Here is a 19,352-nt window from a genome sequence, read left to right as displayed (position 1 = left end):
AACTTAGTTTTTTATTAATACTGTACTAAACTAGAAAGGATTTTTATTATAGTATGAGTTTTTGAAAAACGTCGTAAGCGGGCAGCGCTGTAAAGTCGGGAAAAGTGCCGTCACCCAGCCTGTATTTTTTTTTCGTTTTTTCAAATGGATATATCAGAAAAACCGTCATAAACTCTGATTGGCGTAAGTTGAACCCGTTGTAAGCTGGGGAGTGCCTGTATTTATGTAATGTTGAAACTTTTTAATGGCTGCAGTATCTTGGGTCCACTTGCAGTGGCTGGCACATATCTAGGGAAGGAAACAGGAATTCTTTATTCCTAACTATACTCTTTGCCTTGAATCTGGTGTTAGGTCCTGGGGAGTCCTAGGGTACTTGATACTGAATACCTTCTAGAATCATTGGTAGAGTGGTAGTTTTTAATCTTTGGTGTAGGTAGTTTTTTTTGGTATTCTGGCTTTGTGTTGTTAATGGTACTGCTCCCAGGGCAGGAGCAATGTCTGCTTTACTAGCGCTTGGTGAATTCCTCTCTGTAAGACCCCCACTATGTAGTAGATGACCCTGGTCTAACTCCACACCTCAACTAGTTGAGATGAGCTGAGCCAGGGCTGTATTGACTGCTATAGCTCTCCTAACAGGTAAGGAAACAACAAGCATTATGATAATGCTAGCAAATTTTCCCATTCGGATGCAATTATCAATTATAAATTGCAATAGATTTTCCTCCATGAATCCCACCTCTTATCAATTTGGGAATCAGCTACGTAATTACTTGGCAAGTTAACTTATATAAAAAATATATTTCTAAAAAAACAAAGTTTTATTTATACTTACCAAGTAATTACAGAATGGGAGCCCATCGTCCTCCCCTCTCATGGATAATGAGGCATAAATAAATTGAGCTAATTTGCTGTGTTGTTTACCTCATCCCCCAGTAGTGAGCAGGGCTACCGACCTACACCAAAACAAAAGAATCTCTACTGCAATTTTGACATTTTAGCTACTACTGGTACAGTGGTACCTCAACATACGAAAGGCTCAACTTACGAAAAACTCAAGATACGAAAGCAAATACGAAAAATTTTACAGCTCTACATACGAAAAGTTTTCAAGATACGAAAGGTTGTTGCTGTAAAGTCCCGAGATTCGCCCGGACCACCGAGAACAATTTTAAAACTCCCGCACCGCCAACTGAGTAAACTCGCCACCATCCTCCCGCTCTCCCATTGGTTCCTGATGCTAGTCACCCCATAAGATCCTGCTCTCCTATTGGTCAGCATCTACCCCTTGTGCTTTAAGTATTCAATTGGTAAAAGGATGCTGTAAATTGAAAAACTTATTCATGCAATACATTTAATAAAAAAAAACTTTAGGTAAAGATAGAATAAAGAATAGAAATGAATGGTTATTATACTGTTTGGTAGTTTCAGTAGTTGAAGAGAGATAATGAAAATTTATGGCTTACTGTGTAAAGTGATTGCTTGGCGATCATTCGATACTCGTAAGTGCTGGATGTAAACAGAAGTTTGGAAGCTTTTTTTTGTTTGTTTATTATAGTCAATGGTTACTTAATAATTATTTGAAATGAGTACATGCAATACATTTAATAAAAAAATTGTGAATTAGATATCATAAAATATAAAATAAATCAGACTGCCAACAAATACATATTTTTCAGAATTCTTCTTCTGTTTTAATATTACGTTACGTATATGTTTCATTATAGCTGTCAGTAACTCTGTATCTCCATCAGGTAAAGATAGAATAAAGAATAGAAATGAATGGTTATTACACTGTTTGGTAGTTTCATTAGTTGAAGAGAGATACTAATGAAAATTTATGGCTTACTGTGTCCTAGGAAAAGTGATTGCTTGGCGTTCGTTCGGTACTCGTAAGAGGGTAAGAGCTGAATGTAAACAATCGATTGGAAGTTTTTTTTTTTTTTTTTTTTTTTTTTTTTGTATTATAGTTATTGATTAATTAATAATTATTTGAAATGAGTACATACTGATTATTTATACATTTTATTGGCAGATTCTAAGCTTTTAGCTTCTTAAGTTTAGATGTCAGAATCATAGACTAGGCTACAGTAGCAACCGCTAACATAGGCTAGGCTTATTGCTAAGGGACATATGCTAAAGTCCTAATATATGCAGTAAAAATGGGGTTGAACATTACATGCAGTTGAATATTACTCAAGTATGTACAGTATTTTGCCTTTTGGGGTCATATTTCTTCTGTCGGATCGGCGTCGTAACCCTAGAACATGTGTTTTAGGCCTGGAAATATAATTTACTGGGGTGTTTTTGGAGGGCTTGGAACGGATTAGCCATTTTACATGTAAAATGTGGTCCAAGATACGAAAACCTCATGATACGAAGGGCGCCTCGGAACGGATTAATTTTGTATCTCGAGGTACTACTGTACTTAGAAATCCGTAGCTATGTAATTACTTGGTAAGTATGAATAAAAAACTTTAATAAAATCTATATTTTATATTAATTTTATATAAAAATTTTTTTAAACAATATTTTTTTGGTTATAGAAGCTAATATTTTATAACTACTACATTTTTACCTATATATAAAATTGTTTTATAACATTAGTACATTGTGTTTTATAACCTTAGCAAATTGTATGTTTCAGAGAAAAAATCAACTGCAAGTAAACTTAAAGCATTTGAAAGAAGTAACAAAGCAAGTATTCCTACAAAGAATTCGGGTTCTGATGAAGCAGCTAGTGATTTACCACCTGTGAATTTCTCCAGTTCAAAGAGTACAAAATCTAGTCCTCAAAAATCTTTTACATTGTCTCAGAGTAGTCAAGATTCGCAAGTAAGTTGTGTCTGGCTTTTTTGTCACAAGTTACATGTATATAAAGGTGTTGTTAATGTAGAATTCAATCAAAGATAAATAGTGTGCCAATGTTTATAGTGATAAAATGAGGGTTGATTATTATTATATTTTAAAGGTTCAGGAAACTTAAGTTTTATCATTTCTCCCCTTATCATCATTTTAGAAAATTATGAACGGTAACAGCCAGTCGTCATCAACGTCTTCACCAAAAACACAACCAGTGTCATCCCAAGAACTCAAAGATCGCTCTGGGGAAACACTCATGTGGGTAGATAAATACAAGCCAGTTAACGTTAAGAATATCATCGGCCAGCAGGGTGACAAGTCAAATGTTAAAAAACTGTCAGTGTGGTTGCAAAACTGGAAGAAAAACCAATTTGGTGGCAAAAAGCTAGTGAGACCAAGTATGTTATATGTATTATTCCAATGTTTGTGCTGCTTTGGTAGAAGTAATTTATTTTATTTCCAAATGTGATTTGAAGTAATAATTTTCAAACAAGATTTTCATAGGTTTCATTTTAGATAAATTTATTTTAGATGGGTGTCAGTTTTTGTAATTCTACAGATTGGCATTAAGTCAATAGTAAGTCACTTTTTCACATGAAATTTATTAAAGATTTGAAATGTAGCATCATTTGCTATGTTACTGCTGGAGTGCTCACTCTTAGTCTTCCTTTTTCAAGTTTACTAGATACGTGATATGATTATGTGTGAAACGTTGATCTTGCAATGTTTTATTTTTGTAGGCTGGGTGGTATATTTTTCTTTTGAGATCATTCTTTCTGTCAGTCAGGAATCTGATATTGAGGGAGAATTTACATTTAGTATATAAAAAATATGTCAATGATTCTAAGTTTGATTTCTTTTAAACAGGTCCTTGGGCCAAAGATGATAACGGAGCCTTCTTTAAATGTGCTTTGCTGTCGGGACCACCTGGTGTTGGTAAGCAAAGTAGATAACAATAGAATTCTACATTAATTTGTGATGAAGTCTTAAGAAGAATTAATTTGTTTAAACCTTTCATTAATATAAATAGAATATTTTTTTGAATTTTAGAATTTTATGTGCAGTTGTCAATTCAAGAAGGATCTTTAGTCTTTTCCAGAATATGTTTTTGCAGAATGTTTCAACTTGATGTATATCCCAGTTAGTTTAATTTAAATGAATTTTTATTTTTTAACTCCTTAGTGAAAGCTAAGTAAACTTGAGGAAGTGTGTGATATCTTTAAGGAATATAGCAGAACCTCGCTATAAAGGATTCTGGGCAAGAGACTGTCCATTAGCATAAAGTTTCAATTACCAGGAAAGTTTCACTCTCAACTTTTGGGGTGGCTTTCAATTTGATCTGTGCTGTTGTTAGCTGCAAGCGTAATAGTACATTTTGTACATGAACTTTCCTGCCAGATATATACTTAGCTTACGTCTCTGACGTCACGACAGAATTCAAAACTCGCGGCAAATGCGACAGGTAGGTCAGGTGATCTACCCCACCCGCCGCTGGGTGGCAGGTGTATGAACCAATCCCCCTTTCCAGTCATAATTTTTCTGTCGCCGGTGTCGACTACATCTGTTGTCGATACCTCTCGATTTTGAATTATTACTCGTTTTCGCCCTGGATTGTTTCAACGGACTTTTGGTGAAGTACCTGCTCCTTGGCTTGGCATTTGCGATTTGTGGACCGGTTTTGGATTATTCTTTTGATTATTCTTGGAATTTCATTATGTCTGATTTGGAAATTAAGAAATCAACTATGTTCAGAGTTTGTTCTGTTACCGATTGTAAGGTGAGGCTACCGAAAGCTGCGGTAGACCCTCACACAGTATGCATGAGGTGTAGGGGGAATGACTGCTCATTTATTAACCCTTGTAATGAATGTGGTAATTTGAATGAAGAAGAATGGAAGGCGCTTTCTTCTTATGTAAGAAAGCTTGAGAAGGACAAGGTTAGGAAAGCTTCATCTAGGAGTTCTAGTAGGTCTCGCGCTAGCGAGTTTGAAGTTGATAACCCTGTTGTAGACGTAGCGCCTTTTCCAGTTTCAGCCCCTGCTTCCTGCACCGAACCCGAAGATGCGCCTTCGGAGGTGGACACTATGAGAGCCACTATTCGCAGCATGGAGCTGAAAATTAAAGTGCTAGAAGGTAAGAGTGATAGCAATTTGTGCAGTGATCCCAGTGCAGTGGAGGGTGCGTCTGATCGGCTCCCTAATGCTTCTAGGCCTAGACCTCTTCCAGACTCCCAGACCCAGTGGAGGAGAAAGTCGAAAGCCGCAGGAAGGTTAGGGAGAACCCCCACCGGTCAGGCGTCCCCTCGGTAGCGCCTGATGTTCGATCCCAGGCTACCTTGGATCGCGCCAAGAGAGAAGTCTTACGGCAATGCTTCTCGTCTTCGCCTTCTCCTTCGCCCAAACGTGGTTGGAGCTCCTCGGAAGCTTCTCGGCCGTCGAAGAGAGCCTGGCAGGCTTCTTCCGCTCTCCCCTCCAGCCCTGAAGTTTTTTCGGAAAATCCTGGATTGGATGTCAAGAAACCGAGGTTTTCTTTGGAGTTTCGCTCTCCTAGTAAGGATCGAGCTGCGTCTCCCGTGAAGGACTTTGTTAAGTCTCCTACACGTGTGTTGGCTAGTCTGCAGGCGCAGATTACGGCTCTGGCTGACTCCTTGATTGTGAATGCTGGTCGTAGGAAGGACGTCTCGCTCCCGGTAAAGAGTCCAGGCGCTCTTCTCCAGGCTTACGCTATTCGTCAGTAACCGCCCTCTCTCCAGGAGTGGATCGTAGTACGAGGCGCTCTCCTGCGGACATCGTTTCTCCGTCGGACAAGGGGCATGCTTCCCGTAGACGAGCCTCTCCTGACAGGCGCTCGTCTCGAGACAGGATCTCTCCCGCTGGCAGACGCCAGGAGCCTGGTAGGCGTTTTTCTCATGGTAGCCGCTCTCCTTCAGGCTTTCGCTCTCCTGTGACCAGACGCCCTTTGGTAGACAGGCGCTCTTCTCCTGTCAGCCGCCCTTCGCTTAGCAGGCACCAAGAGCCTGGTTGGCGCTCTTCTCCTTCAAGGCGCTCTTCTCCCGATTTTCGCTCTCCTCGAGTTAGGCGCCGGGAATCTGTCAGACGCTTCTCGCCTGGTAGGCGCTCGTCGCCAGAGATTCGCTCTCCTCGCAGCAGGCGCCAAGAGCCTGATAATCGCTTCCCGCATGACAGGAGCTCTTCGCCAGGCAGCCGCTCTCCTTTAGACAGGCGCCAGGAGCCTGATAGACGCTTTTCGCCTAATAGGCGCTCTTCGCCTAATAGGCGCTCTTCGCCTAATAGGCGCTCTTCGCCTGATAGGCGCTCTTCGCCAGATTTTCGCCCTGCGTTCGTTAGGCGCCAAGAGCCTAGAATGCGCCCTCATCCTGAACAAGAAGGAGTTTTCAGGCGAAGCTCAACGGAAGTTATAACTTCCCCGGTTAGATGTCAGAGTTCTTCCAGACATTCTTCCAAGGATGGACTCTCAGCTGAGGACAAGACAGCCTTTCATCGTAAGGATCGTGAAGGATCTTCGGCGGAAGAAGAACAGGATCCCTCGGAAGAAGAAATTCCTAAAGATTCCTCCGTTTCTTCATACAAGCGGTTGACGGACCTGTTGCTTCAGGAATTTGGAGACGCCTTTCCCCTGTCGCCCCGCCCTCGCCTCTTTCGTTATTTTCGACTTCGAAAACTTCGAAGGTTTCATCCTGTGTCAGGATGAAGCCTGCAATCTCTATGAAGAAGGCGCTTAGAGGTTTTGGTGAGTGGCTTCTTTCGAAGGAAGAGAAAGGGAAGACGGTGTTCTCTTTCCCTCCTTCTAAGCTTACTGGGAAACTAGGATTCTGGTATGAATCGGGAGAACCCTTGGGCCTCGTTCTTCCATCCTCGGCAGACTCGGACTTCTCTTCACTGGTGGATTCCTCTCGACGCTCTGCCCTCATGTCTGCTAAGACGACATGGGGGATGAATGAGCTTGACCACCTGTTGAAGGGAATGTTCCGAGTCCTGGAGGTGTTTAACTTCCTAGACTGGTCTTTGGGCGTTTTGGCCAAGAAGACGCAGACCCCGGATTCCATTTCTCCTGAGGATCTTATCAGTGTTCTCACGTGTATGGACAAGGCAGTGAGGGATGGATCGAGTGAAATAGCTTCACTTTTCGGAGCGGGAGTGATCAAGAAGAGATCTGTGTACTGTTCGTTCCTGACGAAATCAGTATCGCATGCTCAGAGAGCCTCTCTCCTGTATTCTCAGCTCTCTCCTCAACTCTTCCCTAAGAAGATCGTTCAGGATGTTTCTTGTGCCCTTTCAGCTAAGGCTACACAGGACATGCTAGCCCAGTCTACCAGGAAGCCTCACTCTTCTTTCCAAGCTAAAACCAAGAGAGAGACTCCAGTTAGGCAGGAGCCCTTTCGAGGAGTCCCTCCTGCCAGAGCTTCTTCCTCTAGAGGATCTAGACCCACTAAACGAGGGAAGACCTTCTCTAGATCCATCAGAGGGAAGAAGTAGGATTCAAGTCCTCCAGACATCAGTGGGTGCCAGACTTCTGAAGTTTGCCGACGTCTGGGCCCAGAAAGGGGCGGACAACTGGTCACTCTCGATTGTCCGCAAAGGCTACCTCATTCCCTTCTTATCAAGACCTCCGTTGACAACGACTCCGAGGGAGTTGGTAGCCAAGTACAAGGACCCCATCATGAATCAAGCCCTCTCTCTAGCAGTAGATCTTATGCTGGAGAAGGAGGCGATAGAACTAGTGAAAGATCCTCATTCTGCGGGTTTTTACAACAGACTGTTCCTAGTTCCCAAGAGCTCAGGAGGATGGAGACCGGTTCTGGATGTAAGCGCCCTGAATGTCTTCGTAGAAAAAAGGAAGTTCGCCATGGAGACAACTTCTTCAGTGTTGGCGGCTCTTCGTCCAGGGGACTGGATGGTGTCCCTAGATCTTCAGGACGCTTACTTCCATGTGCCTATCCATCCTTCTTCACGGAAGTTTCTAAGATTCATGATGGGAGGGAAGATCTTCCAATTCAGGGCCTTGTGCTTCGGCCTTTCGACAGCCCCTCAAGTTTTCACGGGTTTAATGAAGAATGTAGCGCAGTGGCTACATTTGGAGGGAGTGAGGCTGTCTCTCTATCTAGACGATTGGCTGATCAGAGCAAGCTCACAAGAAAGATGTCTGGAGGACCTACAAAAGACACTGACTTTAGCAAGTTCGTTGGGGCTTCTGGTGAACTTCCAGAAGTCACAATTAATCCCCAGTCAAGAGCTGATATATCTGGGGATTCGGATGGTTTCTCCGGATTTTCGGGCATATCCGTCACCAGAGAGGATTGCTCGTTGCCAAGAGAAACTAACGACCTTCCTAGAGAAAGATGCATGCACAGCGAGGGAGTGGATGAGTCTGTTGGGGACACTTTCCTCGCTGGAGCAATTAGTTTCTCTAGGAAGGTTGCATCTCAGACCTCTCCAATTCTTCCTTTACCGGAACTGGAGGTGTCTCTCTCTAGACCTGGAATTCTCCTTCAGGATATCAAAAGGAATCAAGAAGGACCTTCTGTGGTGGACAGATCCTCTCCGATTTGCAGAAGGTCTGTCTCTGTACATGCCAAACCCGAACCAAGTATTGTTTTCCGACGCGTCGGAGACGGGTTGGGGTGCGACCCTAGGGTCAAGAGAAGTGTCAGGCACCTGGGAGGGGGAACAGGTGTCCTGGCACATCAACAACAAAGAGTTGATGGCAGTGTGGTTGGCGTTAAAAGCCTTCGAGCCCCACGTCCGAAATGCTATAGTTCAGGTCAACTCGGACAACACCACAGCCTTGGCTTACATAAGAAAGCAGGGGGGGACACACTCTTTCTCCCTGTACGAAACAGCGAAGGACTTGCTGTTGTGGTCTCAGGCAAGGAAGATCGTTCTCCTCACCAGGTTCGTACAGGGAGAAAGGAATGTCAGAGCCGATCTCCTGAGCAGGAGGAATCAAGTGCTCCCCTCGGAGTGGACTCTGCACTCAGAAGTTTGCCAGGACCTGTGGAGGTTATGGGGCAGACCTCATATCGACCTTTTTGCGACAGCAAAGAACAAGAGAATAGACCTCTACTGCTCCCCGATCTCGGACCCAGGAGCAGTGTCAGTCGATGCTTTCCTCCTAGACTGGCGAGGTCTGGACGTCTATGCTTTTCCTCCATTCAAGATTCTGAGTCAAACACTCAGAAAGTTTGCGGCCTCGGAAGCGACAAGGATGACGCTGGTAGCTCCATTCTGGCCGGCCCAAGATTGGTTCACAGAGGTACTGGAATGGCTAGTGGACTTTCCAAGAGCTCTTCCACAAAGAGTAGATCTGCTCAGACAACCCCACTTCGACAGGTATCACAGAAACCTCCCCGCTCTCAATCTGACTGGCTTTCGACTGTCAAAAGTCTTGTCAGAGCGAAGGGGTTTTCAGCTAAGGCAGCGAAGGCTATCGCATCAGCTAGAAGGCCCTCGACCCTTAGTTAGTCTACCAGTCGAAGTGGGACGTCTTTCGCCGTTGGTGCAGAAACCAGAAGCTTTCCTCTTCCAGTACCTCTGTGACCCAAATCGCAGATTTCCTGGTTTTTCTCAGGGAAAAATGTGGTCTTGCAGTTTCGACCATCAAAGGATATCGGAGCATGTTAGCAGCTGTGTTTAGGCACAGGAATTTAGATATCTCCAACAACAAAGATCTACATGATCTGCTAAGATCTTTTGAAACTTGCAAGAAACCCTCGTCTCAAATTCCGAGCTGGAACCTGGACGTGGTTCTTCGTTTCCTGAGGTCCTCGAAGTTCGAACCTCCCCAGTCATCTTCTTTCAAGGATCTTACGAAGAAGGCTCTGTTTCTTTTGGCTTTAGCATCTGCCAAAAGAGTTAGTGAGCTTCATGCTCTAGAAGGAAGGGTAGGTTTCAAAGGAGATTCCGTGATTTGTTCCTTCCTTCCTTCTTTTTTAGCTAAGAACGAGAACCCCTCAAATCCTTGGCCAAGGAGTTTTTGAGGTTCCAGGCTTAGCTCCCCTGGTAGGGGAAGAGCCAGAAAGAACTCTTTGCCCTGTGAGGACTTTAAGATACTACCTCCAGCGGAAGAAGTCTCTTAAGGGCATTAAGGACAGACTTTGGTGCTCTGTTAAGGATCCCAGTAGACCATCGTCTAAAAATGCTTTGTCCTTCTTTATTAGAAGCCTCGTGAAGGAAGCACATTTGGCTTGCGGTGAGGATCACTTCAAGCTTTTGAAAGTCAAGGCTCACGAGGTAAGAGCCATTGCGACGTCCTTGGCTTTCAACAAGAATATGTCACTCCAGAATCTGATGAAAGCAACATTCTGGAGATGCAATTCAGTATTCACGAACCACTACCTTAGAGACGTCAAGATTACTTACGAGAAGTGCTTCGCGTTAGGCCCGTATGTATCGGCGGATTCGGTGCTGGGGCAGGGAGCTGAAGCATATCCTTTGTAAATTTTTTCCCCTATTGTTTGTGTTGTGTTTTTATGGTTGTTTGAAAGAGGATGCGGGTAGGCATCTCTTTCTATTCGTATTGCTAACATTTAGAATGGTTAGGTGATCTGTTTGTGCTAGAGCTCCCTGCATTGGTAGTGGTCAGGCTCTGTCATTTAAGAGGGCGAATCCCCATTGACATGATCCGACTTGGATTCTACTGAGTAAGTGGATATCAAATCCCTTCGGTAGACCCAAAGAGTCTTTTCAGCTGTAGGTCACGCCCTCGCTGTAGCTCTTCAGGCTTTGCAGACTAATAGACAGTAACTATGAAGTCTTCAGCCTTATCAGGTAAGAACCAAGGTTTGTTAGTATCCTACAACAGATGTTGTTTCCCCTTTTTCCTTGTTACCTCTGTCTTTTTCCCTCCACCAAGGGTGTCAATCAGCTAAGTATATATCTGGCAGGAAAGTTCATGTACAAAAATGATATTGTTATTTTACAATAAAGTTTTGTACATACTTACCTGGCAGATATATACTTAGCTTACGTCTCTGACGTCACGACAGAATTCAAAACTCGCGGCAAATGCGACAGGTAGGTCAGGTGATCTACCCCACCCGCCGCTGGGTGGCAGGTGTATGAACCAATCCCCCTTTCCAGTCATAATTTTTCTTCCACCTGTCTCCTGAGGGGAGGCTGGGAGGGCCATCAATCGTATATATCTGCCAGGTAAGTATGTACAAAACTTTATTGTAAAATAACAATATCATTTTATTGCAGCACATTCATGATAAATGTAGTATAAAGTAGTAAATTTGCCTCTTGATACTTGAAATAAAGTTTTCTCAGTGTCAAGTACTGCTGTCACTCAAACACTGCCAAATTCCATACATTGCTGGCTGTCCAATTTAAGTCATTTTCAGAATAGTATATATCTTTCTTTGCTTTGATTGCATGATAGACTATTTTGTTTAGCAGAATCCAATATATTGAGGTTTTACTAAACTGTACAATCATTCAAAATGTTGTTCTTGAAATTCTTGTTACCTGGTATATGTTTAATCTCACTTATTCTTTACTTTTTAAGGTAAAACCACAACAGCTCATCTAGTGTGTAAAGAAGCTGGGTTTGACTTTGTTGAGCTCAATGCTTCTGATGCTCGATCAAAACGGCGACTAGATGAGGTGGTAGCAGAGTTACTTTCAAACAAAAATCTTGCTGGATACGCTGGAGGTATGTAAGGTATTTTTAGGAAAATGTTACTACATATTATGAGTTTTCAGAAGCTTCTGTTTTTTGTAAATTAGAATTTTTTCTAATTTGTTGTCTTAAATAGAAATTAAATTTGATGCACTTTTAATAGAAGAATATCAGAAAGTTGTTGGAACTGTTTTTTGTTGTTAGAATATGTAAATATGAAAAAGCTTTGAGGGTATTTGGGAATTTTTAATTATAGATTGACAAGATTACAGAGTCAAATTTTGAGACTTACATTCGGATATCATGAAGGATTCCTTCTTAAAAGAAGCATAAATTGGAGTAATTGAAGTTTCAAGTCGTTATGCAGTTAGGAGGGATTGGATCAAATAGAGTGAAGGAAAAGTAATTGGTGGAAAGCACTGAAGCTGGGGTAAAGAGAAATATGCTAGAAATCTTATTACCATCTACAGTAAATGTTCCATGTAATTCACACTTGAGTATTAGAGTATTTGCAATAAGGGAAAGGGGGTACTCCCTTTGACCTACTATATGTATTTTGAGATATTTTGGTCATATCTATGTCAAATTTCTTTATTGTTTCTGGTTTAGCTCTGTCATCACTTTTTGTCTAGCAACCTTCTCCAGTTGAAGAAGGGGCGACATTACTTAAATCAGCCTGAGGGCCTCCCGATACTTCAGCAACGAATCGCTGGAAGAAAAGGAAGGGGACAAAGTCACAACACTAGTATGGGGTATTACAGCAGCAGGAGACGAAGAAAACCCTTCCCAAAAAGGGAGAGTAGAAACTCTACGATGCTCCATCTTACTATAAAATAACCTCCACTGCTCTCTAGGCCACACATGGCATTACATGCAGGGATTCGTTATTGTACAAACATTAGAGCGACACCTATACAAGTGACATGGGGATCGGTCACAGCCGAAGCCAAAAAACGAGAACACGGAAAACCTGAAGTTCCGGGGCCGAGATGGAGCAGAAGAAGCCATAATAATGGCGCGCGTGCGTGCACACACACACACACACACACACACACACACACACACACACACACACACACACACACACACACACACACGTAAAACAGGCTATGAACTGGGTAAAGGCCAAGAGAGGTCAACCACAATTCTCACCCAGGCGGTTAAGAAAAGAATGACGTGGTGGCGTAGATGAGTGGTCCTAGACCACTGTTCACCCGATATATGCCCTTATTGCCAGATCTCATAAGATTCCTTGCTTTCATCTGCGATTTAACCGGCATCCAGCTAGGTGCTAGAAATGATCCTATTGTTTAGACCTTAGGTTTGTAGCTATGAAAATACAAATTGTGTTAGAAATTTTGTCATTTTTCATATATCCTAAATATAGCACCATAATCATAAGAATATCTCGTTTGTCATCTTCAAAGTAACTGTCATTATTATGACATTATGGCTTGGTAAGTGTAAACCTTTCAAGTGAAAATAGGCCCCACACTTCAACCTAAATATGAAAATTCAAGATATCTATTAGCCAATAGTAATTCTATAATTTCTAGCATAAGCTTTCTTGTTTTTCATGTGTATAATTCAGTTCAAGAGATTTATCTACAAAATATGTCACTCCTGAAATTGTAGCCTAGCAGAAGTCTTCAAGTAATGTAGGTGATTAGCAACAAATTTTGATAAGATGAAATCTCATGAGCATAGGGGTGCTTTGGCATTTAGCAAGTCGTTGGATTTGTCTCATTGCTTCTTGATGTGTGACATCTGGCAAAGCTTCTGTCTCATCCTGATGCTTTGAGGGATCTGCATCGCTCTAATGAACCTTCCTTATTCTCAAACCTGATTGCTAAGTCAAGTTCTTGCTTAAGGATGTCTTCTCCCAAAAGTTTCTAGACCACCCCTTGTAGAGATTTGCTTATCTTGCTATCTGCTACATTTGCTTTCTCCTTACTTGCTACATTGTGGTCCATTCATGCCAATGTTCTTCCTTTGATTTGCCAATGGTAACTTCTTAGCCAAGCTTAGGATGAAGGTTGCATTTGCATTGTAGGTTGGTTTTTTGCTGCTATCAGTTCATCAGTACATTAGCTGATTGCAGCCTTTAGTTTTGTAGCCCCTCCAGCAGGTCATGCCACCAGTCAGTACCTCAGTAACTGCTTGCGCAGAGCCTGTCCTTGAAGCTGCTACTCCTGCTTGTACTTCTTATGTGGAGCCTTTTTCATATCCTTATCCTGGATATGTTCCCAACTCCGGGGTCTCGGCTCTTACATCAGTTCTTGTATACGTATTTATATGCTCCCACTTACTTTAGTGTTCCCTTGTACAGTTGCCCCTCGAATTTTACAGGGATTAGGGACATGAGCTCCTCTTTAAAACTGAGAATTGGCAAATAATTTTTTACCCCCAGACCTAAAGTTTTACTGTAATACTGTATAGTGTTGTTGGCCATGTACTATACCAATATTTAACATAAATTGTTGATTATTTACTAAATTATATTCAATACAGTACAGTATTGTAAAATATGCTCTTTTTCATGTACAGTATAGTGTAGTATTAATAAAGTTTTATGTTTAAGAGAGAGAAAGTGAAAAAGAAATACTCATACTGTATCTTTACTAGGATATTTAGTATACATATAGCTTATTTATTATACTCTTTTTATATAAGTGACTTTCCAAGTAATTACTTAGCAAACTATTATGCTCACACGGCACCCTAAATTAAAAAATTCGCGAACAAGTAACTTCCAGAGCCGGGGTGACAGGCCCCGCCAACTGCATCATTCTTATGCCATGCAATCGACAACACGTCGTCTTGCTCCTGAGTTCATGTTTGCTGTTTTTTGCTGAAGTTGGTGACGTACCTTTTTTAGTTTTTTTTTATTGTTGCCTTCGGCTTGGTTTGAATTGCATCTTTAGCTTCTTTCACAATTAGCTTTAGTTATTTAGTATGTCTCATTCTAGTGCTTCCAGTCTTTGCTATTGTAGTGAAGGTTGCAAGACTAGGTTGACCAAGCTATGCTATGACGTACATACTTTGTGCAACGTGTAGGGGCCAGATTTGTTTGAGAGAGCTTACTTGTGATGAATGTAGATGAGTGTAAGGACTGGGATGAGAGTAGGTGGAAGCTTCTTGACCTGAATATGCTGGAGAAGAATAGGATTCGAAAGGCGGCTGCTCATGCCGAAAGTAGGTCCGCTATTAGTAGGGATTCTTCCCCTACGCCTAAGGCAGACTCGGGCCTTGTTCTTCCTTTTGCTCCTGATAATAACCTTTCTCCCATCCTCAGTCCTTCTCTTCCCCCTTCTACTCCCATGCTCAGCTCCCATGCTTCTGAACCCGGTGCCATTGCCAGTCTCGAATCTAGGGTTAATTCTAAATTTTACAAGAAGTTTAGCCTAGTTGTAAGTTCTGTATCTATGTTGGGGGCTTCCCTTAAAGTCCTCATTGAGAGTGGCTGTGGGAATAAAATGATCAGTGATAAAGTACCCAGTGAAGTGTCAGTGGAGGAAGTGGCTTCTTGTCCTGTCGGTTCTCCTAGACGAAGGTCACTGTCCCGCTCCCCTGCACCAGGAAGAAGACAATACCGAAGGTCCAAGGGAGGCTGATGGGGTTTGCCCACAGGTTGCTGCCCCCTCTGTCGATCCTGTTGTTAAATCTCAGGATTCACTGACTGCCATTGGAAAGGCATGTCAGTGAATGTGCGCCATTTATCTTCCAGTTCAGATTCGGAGTTCGATCATGGGGGTCGTAGACGCTACCTGAACTCTTCTAGGCCATTGAAAAGTCATATGCTTGGTTCAGCTGTCGAGTCTCCCGTGCAGATCAAGTGGCATAAAGACACCTCCGACATCGCTCTCCCTTCATGTAGCTACAGGGTAGTTCCTTCAGTGTATGCACCTGTACAGGTACTGGCTCATCCATGGGATTCACCTGTGCAGTCTTCTAAGAACGCTAAGTGCCAGAAGCTCCATGCTAGTCACCTGTCGCCTGAGCTACTGTCTCGTCACGAGGCTCCCACATCTTAGAGCCCAGTCCCGGCCGCACCCCCATCTCTAGCTCCCAGCTCCCAGCTCTCGCTCTTGTGCTTCCTGCTCTCACTCCCACGCTTCCTGCTCCCGCTCCTGTTTATCCCGCACCTGTGACTGCTGTGGACTTGCAACGCCAAGACTTCTAGTGACCTATCTCCGGTTTCATTGGAGGACAAAGAGGATACGGAACAAGACTGCACAACTCTCTGCTTAAAAGAGAATTATCCTGGTTTTTCACGCCAGCTACTCCTTGTCTCCTGCCTCCACGTTCCTGATGTCGAAGACTCAGCTTGATTTCTCTCTCCTGCCCAAGATGGTTCTTTCTACCTTAACAAAGAAAACCTTGAAAGTTGTCACAAAGTGGTTCTTAATGAAGAGAGAGCAAGGGAAGGTGACTTGCGCACCCTCCTTCTCATTTGATCAAGAGAACCTATAGGCATTATGATACCAAAGAAGCCCCCTCCCTAGTAGTTGCTGCCTTCTCCCAATGGGACTTCTTTAGCCTCATTGACTCTTCGCATCACACAGCTTTCGCTTCAACCAGGATTTTCTTCTCTTCCGCAGAGTTAGACCACTTCATGAAGAATCTTTTTAAGGTTTTCGAGGTGTTCAGTTTCATGGACTGGACAGTGGGAGCCTCGCTAAGAAGATAAACATGCCAAAGGAATAGAGGATACCACTTCTGCATACCTGGGCGTGCTTTCATGTGCTGATAAACCGTTTGATACGGTTCTTCGGGGCTTGCATCTCTTCGCCTTTGGGTTGCTGAAGCAGAGGGACCTTTGGTGTTCGTTCGCTTGTTGGGGTTGTCGCCGCAGAAGTCTGCCTTGCTTTTCCTGTCTCTGGACCCTTCTCATTTCTTCCCTCAGGCCATGGTAGAGAAGATTGCTTCAGATCTGCAGAAGAAGTCTACCCAGGATTTTCTGACAGTCTTCACATTGCCTTAAGTCTTCTTCGACGGCGCCCTTTCGTCAGAAGTTCATCTCAACACTTCAGCAGCATCCCTTTAGTGGAAAGAGACCCCAGTCTCAAGCTAGCCCCTGCTCCAACCTGTGCTTCCAGTCGAAGTCCCTCAAGAAGCACTCCTCCTCCAAGCCTCAGTTTAAGAAGTGAGCCAGAAGTCCTCACAGAGTAGCAGAAACATGGATTGCCAGGGTATTAAAGGAGGGCTACTGCATCCAGTTTTCAGAGAACCATCCTTTAGTCTCCTCTCCCCTTGCGTTGATGGCATTCTCAAGAGGCTGAGAGAGGCATGTGGTTCTTTTGAAGAAATTATCTTATACTTCTTCTATGGCATTCTGAAGAATGCCATAGAAGTAGAAGAGGTCCACTCCCACAGGTTTTACAACCACCTATTCGTAGTTCCCAAGACATCGGGGGGCTGAGGACTGGTACTAGAATTAATTGCCCTCACTCGCTTCTTAGAAAAGACCAAGTCCAAGAAGGCAATGAGCCAGTCAGTCATGGGTTCCATTCATCTTGGCGATTGGATAATCACTCTGACTATGCAGGAGTGTATTTTCATATATCCTTTCATCCAGTGCCCAGGAAGTACCTCAGGTTCACCTTCCAAGGAAAGGTCTTTCAGTTTTGGTCCTATGCTTTGGCCTCTCCACAACCCCTCAAGTTCTCTCCTCTTGCCAAATGGCTTTATCTAGCAGTCATCAACATCAGCATTTATCTAGATGACTGGCTTCTTCACTCTATCGAAGGAAAAGTGCATGAAGGACCTTCTAACAACTCTCCAACTCTTCAAGAATTGAGAATGCTTCTAAATCTTGAGAAGTACCAGTTGGTTCCAGCTCAGGAGATTCTTTATTTATGGATGATTCTCAACTCTCGGACTTCTCAGGCTTTCCTGTCCCCAAGAGTCGCAAATTGCATTCAGATGGTCAACAAGTTCCTCTCTCTCTCGTTATGTTTGGCCCTGGAGTGGATGACTCTTTTAGGAACGCGGTCTTCATCATCCACCATTAAAGGTTACTGGGCCATGCTTTTTGCTGTTTTTAAGCATCGTAATCTGGATTTCTCAACTAATCAAGATCTTGATATCCTCTTGAAGTCTTTTGGTGCATCCAAACAGAAGTCTGCAGTGTTATCTTGGGACTTGGATGTAGTCCTTAAGTGGCTTGTGGGCCCTCCCTTCGAGCCCCCCAAGTCCGCTTCCCTCAGGCACCTATTACATAAAACTGTTCCTCGTAGCCTTAGCTATGAGTAATTGCATAAGTGAGCTAAGCTACACAATATAGGGCATTGAGGTGCTGCCAGGATAGAACTGAGATGATCAGGGGACCTTTGAGTAACCTCTGGTGTTCTGTCAAGAATCCCCATCTGCTTTCTAAGAATGCCCTTGCGGTCTTAATTAGACCTGATATCCGAAGAACACTCCCGGATCGAGAACTCTTTCTGTTGCTTAAAGTCAGAGTTCATAAGGTCAGAGCAATAGCCACTTCTCTCTCCTCCAAACATAACTTGTCACTCTCGTCTGTCCTTCAAACATAACTCATCACTCTCGTCTGTCCTTCAATCAACTTATTGGAGGTGTAAGTCTATCTTTGCGTTGCATTATTTGAAAGAAATGGAAACAGTGTTCGAAAATTTCATTATCCTTGGCCCTTTGGTGGTGGCTGGCATGGTATTGGGTGAGGAAACATAGGAGAGACACAATCTCTCTCTCTCTCTTCTATCTCGTCTCCTTGTGGTAACGATGTTGAATTATTGGGCAGCCTCGGGGTTACTAGGTACTCTGACGACTCCCCAGTTTGTTAGTGGGTAAGTAGTTTGTTAGTATCATTTGTTGGATGGTGACAAGTGTGTTCTCTGATCTTTGTTGTTATGATGGTACTGTGCCCAGGGCAAGGGCATATATTTTCTTTATTACGTCTTGTCAGTAGTCAGGCAGCTGCCCCATTGCAAGACTTCCACTGATGTAGAGGCGACTCCTGGCCTGCTGCCGCGCCACCAGAGGCAGCATCTCCCACTGTAGCTCTCTTACCAGGTAAGCAGTGACAAACACTCAGTCACTGTTAGCCACTCCCCTAGTTCAGCAATAACAGTTAGTGCATTAAATTAGTTTAGTCTATTCATCCCACCCCCTTGCAATATGGGATTCAGCTAAGTAATTACTTGGTAAGGGTAAGTTACTTATATAAAGATATTTTTATAATAAAATGAGGTTATTTACATACGTATATACTTACTAAGTAATTACTAAATCAGATCCCACCCTCCTCCCCTCTGATTTTCTTGGACTGCAATAATAAATAAGAATGGTGCCATTGGCTTTGGTCGCTTGCAACAGTCACTTGTTTTTAAATTTTTGAGATTAGGATGCCATGCGATCATAATTATTAGCTAAGTAATTACTTGGTCAGTATATGTATGTATAAAACCATTTTATTATAAAAATATACTTATTAAATTTATGAAATATATCAGTTGAATAAACCTGATTATAATCTTAAAAATACCACTCTCCTTAACTACCTCATTATGGCATCCTGTTATGTATAGACTAGTGGTCACTCACTTGACACATTTCAAAATGTATAGATACACATGCTCCATGATTGAAGAATAACAGTTAAAAATTTTTATTTTGCCTGATTTACTGACATGACCCTCTGTTTGGTGTTTTCGCAAGGCAAAACCAGGCATCTTTTTTTTTTCTTTTCGGATTTTGTGCAGTACACAAAATAAGTTATGTTACAAATGAGTTTGTATAAACTACTAATGTTATTAAAAAGTTGCATATCAAACGAAAAGCCTCCCAAAGTTTTCAGTTTATTGTAGTTGCTGTGACATGTTTTATATTGTA

The 19,352-nt window shown here is 42.8% G+C and overlaps 1 protein-coding gene across 1 annotated transcript in view; it reads left to right on the top strand.

Moving 5' to 3' along the window:
• LOC135196298 (replication factor C subunit 1-like) overlaps positions 1-19,352 on the top strand; it is a 110,253-nt gene that overhangs the window by 83,306 nt on the left and 7,595 nt on the right. The window contains exons 7-10 of the mRNA XM_064223006.1: positions 2,645-2,832; positions 3,017-3,257; positions 3,727-3,795; positions 11,385-11,531. Coding sequence (XP_064079076.1) covers positions 2,645-2,832; positions 3,017-3,257; positions 3,727-3,795; positions 11,385-11,531 — 645 coding nt within the window. The remainder of the gene's footprint in view (positions 1-2,644; positions 2,833-3,016; positions 3,258-3,726; positions 3,796-11,384; positions 11,532-19,352) is intronic.

Source organism: Macrobrachium nipponense, chromosome 17 (assembly GCF_015104395.2).
Source record: "Macrobrachium nipponense isolate FS-2020 chromosome 17, ASM1510439v2, whole genome shotgun sequence".
NCBI lineage: Eukaryota > Metazoa > Arthropoda > Malacostraca > Decapoda > Palaemonidae > Macrobrachium > Macrobrachium nipponense.
The sequence above is the reverse complement of the archived record's forward strand: the minus strand, read 5'-3'. Positions and strand labels throughout refer to the sequence as shown.